The sequence below is a fragment of the Myxine glutinosa genome, unplaced genomic scaffold, assembly GCF_964187855.1.
Source record: "Myxine glutinosa unplaced genomic scaffold, kmMyxGlut1.1 SCAFFOLD_725, whole genome shotgun sequence".
Classification (NCBI taxonomy): Eukaryota; Metazoa; Chordata; class Myxini; order Myxiniformes; family Myxinidae; genus Myxine; species Myxine glutinosa.
Genome location: NW_027616820.1, coordinates 165,058 through 171,857, shown reverse-complemented (window position 1 = coordinate 171,857; position 6,800 = coordinate 165,058). Strand labels below are relative to the sequence as shown.

The following is a 6,800-nucleotide window of genomic DNA, read 5'->3' as shown; positions in this document are numbered from 1 at the left end:
ATATGTATATATATATATATATGTATGTATATATATATATGTATATATATATATATATATATATATATATGTATGTATATATATATATATATATATATGTATGTATATATATATATATATATGTATGTATATGTATGTATATATATATATATATGTATGTATATGTATGTATATATATATATATATGTATATATATATATATATATATATATATATATGTATGTATATATATATATATATATGTATGTATATATATATATATATATATATATGTATGTATATATATATATATATATATATATATATATATATATATGTATGTATATATATATATATATATATATGTATGTATATATATATATATATATATATGTATGTATATATATATATATATATATATGTATGTATATATATATATATATATATATATATATATATGTATATATATATATATATGTATGTATATGTATATATATCATTAGATTATAACAGCAATACACCGCCTAACACAATCGCTGATGAATAAGTTGTGGATTTTAAATGAGTTGTGGATAAATAAGTTGTAGCAGATGGCCTTTGTCAAATGTTCCCCCCCCCCCCCCCTCCTTTGTTTGTTGTTCCCATATATGTTGTTGAAGTTGAATCAACTTGGGGATCTCGGGGAGTTGTTATGGATCTCAGGGGTTGGCGCTCCCCTTATCAAGGGGGGGGGGGGGGTTAATCCCCTTGTCTTTTTAGCTGGCCGTCCCGAGTCCTGGAAGTTATAACGTCCTTCCCGGCGCGGCGTTAGGTAGGGTTTGCTAGGCCTAGGGGTTCGCTGCTACCTAAGTACCAATGCCGGCCGGAAACGAGGGAATAACTCCCGCTCGAACCACGGATGTGATGGACAATGCCGAGCGGATAGCAATCCGCGATCCAAGCTATTAACCAGTGACTAGACCTGATTATAGCGGTTCCTAATCGTGCCATGTTTACCCAATGGAAGAAAGGACGGATGTGATGGGATGGAGAGGAAACCAGAAGGTAGGAAGAACAAAGATGGGTTTATTAACAAATATACAAGAGAAGAGGAAACGAAAGGATGTACAGGAAAGGAGGAGGAAGAAGCACCACACAGGGCAGTCTTATTGCAGTCTTAACTTAGGACCCCAGACAAACATACACATTCACACGGGGATTGTAGCTGGTGGATGGTCAGGTAGAGGGTCCGGTGATGGGGTCCAGGCTCCAGGTGAGGCTCCAGTCCAGCGGCGAAACCCGGCAGGCACCTCCGCGTATCTTGGAACGCGACCGGACCTTATATATAGCGGGGGGGGGGGGGGGGGGGGGGGGGGAGGCTGGTGTCCTGCGTACGTAATATTTGTACGGTCGTGTAAAACGCACCCTCTCCAAGTTCTCTTATCAGCACCAGCGAGTGAGTCCCCTTCCAGATGTGCGCTCCGTATCAGTCTTTTGAAGCAACCAGCACTCTCGATAAGTAGTCCCTTTTCAGTGCGCTCTCCCGACCAAGTCCGTGAAAGGGCTTTGCGTTCGCGCTTATATTATATAACGCGAGCAAAGATCGCTCCGCGTGCCAAAAAGCCATGCCTGCCAGCGATGTTACCTCAGCCCTGGTTGGCTGGTGAGGCTTACCGGCCATGCCTTTGATGACTGGTTGACATGCCACACCTTCTTCTTGGCGTTCCGCCTCCTTTTTCCTCGGGCCTAACCGCATCGCTTATGGCGTCGTTTGAGCGAGTGCTAACAAATGCGCGTAACAGAATTGGGAGGGGTCATGAGTCACCGACTGTAGGGGCGCTTAATGACGTCGCATGGAGAGGGAGGTCGCAAAATGAACGGAATTGGGACCTACTCTTATTTGATCGACGCAACGCAGATTCAACTATTGGAAACACGGCCTTATCTAAAACACATAATAATGAAATAACTGGAATTCTATGGTGGCCTACGTGTTGTTTGTGGCCTAACTAGGGGTGCTACCTTTAACCTTTTAATAATGAGATATTTACAAGAGTGTGGGTAATAAAACCGCAATGTTCCCGCCCCCTTCCCCCCCCCCCACCCCCTCCTTTGTTTGTTGTTCCCATATATTTTTGACACAAATGCTGAGGATCTACTTTTGTGTTCCTTCATATTCCTTCAGTACGTATGTTTGGAGACTGTGAGGATGGGGAAGTTGGTAAAATACACAAGTACGATGTGATCAACCTGCTCGCTGTTGGTGGAAGATGGGTCACAAAGCAAAGCTCCTTGCAGGTGAACGACCACTTTGGCTTCTTTAGTAAGGCTCCAATCGGAGCCCATTCACCTTCTGAATGAGTTGGTGAACTTGTTTTGTACAACGAGTGAGATTGTGTCCAAAATCTCCATCAGATGTGAGTCTCTCCTCATAAATGACATCACCAGCAGAGTCCAAGTGAAGATAAACTCCAGCATTAATAGTTGATCTACTCGACAACATTGGGATGCAGAAATGCATTGGAAATGTGATTCATTGGCAACAAACTTGAGGATCACGTTTTGGGAAGTTGTATAACAAGGTTAAAAGTGGGGGGATATTTTTTTTAAGTAAGGCTATTGAGTTCACAGTGCTCGCTGAAATTGTTTTGTTACTCCTTCCATCCCCTCTCCCGTCCACTCCTTCCAAATCGTGATTTCTGCTTACAGTTTGACCCCCCGGACAGTCGTTTACTGCAAATGAAAGGAGGAAGTGTATGCTTTTTGAACACTGAGACTTGGATGCTGTCATGCACACAGCTGGGAAGCTATCTCCGTATCCTTTACACACTTTGTGCAGTGTGCACCTTTCTCCGTTGGGTGGCGTCGGCGCGGCTCGCCCTCAGTATCCAGTGCGTTTGCCATCTCCTGGTAATGCATATGGCCTTGCTGAAATCGGGCTTTGATCTTTGTAGTCTTTTCCAGCATGATTGGAGAGTTTGTTTCCGCTGACAACGCAACAGACATTTTGCGGGATATCATGGAAAAACTCGTTTCTGGCGCACTACGGTGAGATTTTGATGACCGACTGGTTGAGATTTTAATCATTCCTCGCCATCAATTAACTTGTGTGCCAGTGGTCTTATGTATTTTTGTTAATTGTAATATTAATGTCAGTCCAATATGATGTGGCACCCATAGAGAATATTGTCACGTTTACGGCCCCCACCCATAACTGTTGAATAAGAGTTGGGTGAGGGGCTGTAAAACAACGAGGCAATCACTTTGAGAATGGCCGCCTTAAAACCAATTTTGAGACGAGCGATCCTATTCCAAGCATGAGCTAACCTCATGTCGGTTATCAGGATTTTAAACCTAATTTAAATATCCAGGGAGAAGGCAATATTGTTGAAACAAGCAACATGCAGGATGCAGTTTAATGAAATGGGCATACACAGGTTATGTAAGTGATTTATTTAAAGAAAAGGGACACGGGCATGAACAAAAACTGATGGATTGAATGCATGAAGACAGATGATGAATGACGACAAGAATAAATAAATAAACAAGAAAATCTCATACAACAAGAAAACCTACGGACCCACATTCATACACACATTTGCACGCATACAGACGAGCCAGAGCCAGATAAGGATTAAAGTGCTCAATGGTCCATGAGGGAAAAGTTCAATGCAGGTCAGAGCAGGACTGGCAGAGATTGTGACCCAGTAACGGTCCCTGGCAAAAGAGATGATCTTCCTGCTCCTTCAACAGTCTGAGGTAAGAGAGAGAGAAATGGCGTTTTGTCACTACTTATATAATGATACAACCCCCCCCTCCCTCCTTCTCCCCTCCCAACTCTTTGTTTCTCATGTGATGTGGTACGGTCCATACAAATGTCTGCTTCCTGCCGCTGGTACAATGAGGAAGCGGCCCTTGGCTCCAGCCAAATTTTACATTCCTCCTTTCCGCATGTCCGACCAATAGTACACCATGTTTCTGCAGCAGGGAGCAGGCCCCTCCATAAGGCAGGCCCTAGGTGACATTGCCGGCACCGGCGATGACGTAATGTCCTTTGCCACACTGGACATTGGGAGGATGGGGTCAATATCTACTTTAAAATATTTTTGATTGCAAGGTCTAATGCTCATGGAGCTGCAACTCAAATCACGCACAAACATGGACGTATGCAGGTAGTGGACAAAAAATTGGAAAAATCAATGTGAAGTCACTTATTAGAGCATTGGGCAACCACGTGTGGCCAATACGGCCTATATGCACCATGGCATGGAGTCCACCAGTATCTGGAATTCTGCAGGAGGGATGCGGCACCATTCTTCCACGCGAAAGTCAATCAACTCATGTGTTGATGGAGGTGGAAACCGCTGTCTTGCACTGCATTGACCTTGCCTTCCAAGGGAATGACTGCACCCAAACCATGCCATAAAAATGTACACACAACATTACAGAATCCTTCACTGTTGGAACCAAGAACTCAAGGTTGTTGAGTTTGGTAGGTTGGCACCACACGTGCGCTCACCGTTTGTCGAGAACATGGTGAAGGATGATTCATCTGACCATATCACATTTCTCCACTGCTCGGTAGTTCATTGCCCGTGCTCTTTGCACCACTGGACTTGCAAATGTGCATTGCCAGGTGTGATGAGCAGTTTGCGCACTGCAACCCGACTATGGTATCCCGCTCTGTGGAGTTCTCGGCGGACTGTTTTTGATGAAACCGTCTGCATGCGCCCGAGGTTGAAATTTACAGTCTATTCATCTGCAGTTGCTCGCTTGCTTTACCTTACACTTCAAATGAATGCACAGATATCACAAACCAGGAGTATACGCTTTCACCCGCTGTTGTCCTTTACTGATGATGTCTTTCCCTCGGAGTTCCATACCGATCTTTCCCTCGGAGTTCCATGCCCACATCACCTTAGACACTGCTGCTCGTGAAACATCAGCAAGTTGAGCTGTCTTTGTCACTGAAGCTCCTGCTAAACACACCCTAACAATGACCCTTCTTTCAAAGTCACTGAGGTTTCCTCTTGCAGCCATGCTAGCCATAATTATAGGCAACCAGGTCTGTGCAGCATTTTTATACATGACCCTAAGCATGCTGGGATGCTATTTGCTGAATTAAGACATGGGCCACACCTCTGTAGAAGCCGTTGCTTTCAATATACTTGGTGTCTCTCATTTACCCAAGTGTTTCCATTTTTTTTTTGGTCCACTACTTGCACATCATACAACACTGGATATGACTTTGAACAGCTGCTGAGCTTGAGGGAAGTGATTTCATTTCCCGGGGGAATCTGGGCATAGGTAATGTCATCTTTATGATGTTTTTCTCACCGCACTCAGTGGGGAAGTTGAGGAATTTCCCTCTCCCTATGGATGCCGACCCACGGGGTTTATCCGTGCTCCATCCTTTAAATGCTGAGTGTCAAGTAAGGAAAACCACACATGCCATTCTTGGTCTTTGGTATGATCGTGCCAGGGTCGGAATCAATCCGTCGACCTCCCTAAGCAGATGCTCTAACCATTATACCCTTTTTCAAAAGGGACTATGGATATTGCATCTCTCATAATACCACATGTCATTTGAACTGGATGACTTATTTGTGTTTAATAAACCATTTTACTCTGAGGCCCAACTCTTAATTGCTCTTGTTTATCGGTCCATGGAGAATTATTGAGGACTTGAAATTGAATAATATCAATATGCTTATATTCTTTATTTTTCAGGTCACGCCTTGAGGTCGTGCCGGTGAGTAAAGCTGTTGCCGCAATGCAGAGGGTCCAGCATGGAGATCGTTTGTTAAAGAGGGTGGTTCGGCTGGACTGAACACCCAGTTTCAATTCTATCTTTAAATCGGTGTTACTTTGTCTTTGTTGCTTTGTTGTTTCAAATGTGTTTTGGTTCTACATCATGATTTTTCCTTACCGTGTTCATGCATTTTGTCATTCTCAATTGAATTTACAATTTTGTTGAAAGAAATTTTGTTTTCATTCACATTGCCAAATAACTTTCACCACAAAGGCAAGCACATGTGATAAGATTACCAGCAGTGGAACAAGCGGGCATAACATGGTAAGCGAAGAACAAGAACCGTAATATCTGTTACAATGATCGAGAACATTTGTGCAAGCAAACGTGAAATTTCCCAGTTTATTGTCATTTGTTGTTACATTCGAATTCATTAAAATGGATGTCTCAACCGAACAGCCAAATATTTCAGGACTTGTGTTTTTGTGCTGATGCTCGATCAAATTGGAAAATCATAATGTGTCAATTATTTGATTTCTCGTTGATGCCTGATGTGGCATTCCTATCATTTTTATTTGCATCAAAAATGGCTCCATTTTCAGCATGAGCATGTCTTCTTAGACCCCCATATGTAGTAAACACTACAATTTGTGAATTGATTTTTTTGTTTTAATATTAAAAACCTTAATTTGCCTGAAGCTTATTGTTATTTTCTGTTCAATCTGCATTGCACCTTTTTGTCTGAGCACTGTCCTTGCATCAGTGGAGCATAGACTTGAATTTTGCATGTTTATTCCTTATTTCCTCCCCATTGCCCTCTTCTCTTGCATATGGTGGGTTTGGAGCAACAATTGTAAATCCAGTTTTAAGGTTAGTTAGTGTAAATACCCTAATCGTGTACAGAATGGGTGCAGGATGGCCAATTTGATGCACAGGGATCTTCAGCAGGAGTTTTTGACTTTCCTTGTCAACTGTGGTCTGAATTCCCTAACATGCTTAAACTTGATGGCAAAGGTGGAGATTTATCAATGCTAAAGTTTGAGCATTGCCAAGTCCCCAAAATCCACTGAAAACGTGGGGAGAGAGGATT

General features: G+C 42.5%; 1 protein-coding gene across 1 annotated transcript; it reads left to right on the top strand.

The window, feature by feature from the left end:
- The first annotated feature begins 2,147 nt into the window (after positions 1-2,147).
- LOC137413556 (quinone oxidoreductase-like protein 1) lies at positions 2,148-6,408 on the top strand. Its single transcript, XM_078768943.1, has 4 exons — positions 2,148-2,256; positions 2,668-2,773; positions 2,961-3,006; positions 5,689-6,408. Exons 1-4 carry the CDS (start codon positions 2,149-2,151, stop codon positions 5,786-5,788), a joined length of 360 nt encoding a protein of 119 aa, XP_078625069.1. The 5' UTR covers position 2,148; the 3' UTR covers positions 5,789-6,408.
- The last annotated feature ends 392 nt before the right edge of the window (positions 6,409-6,800 follow it).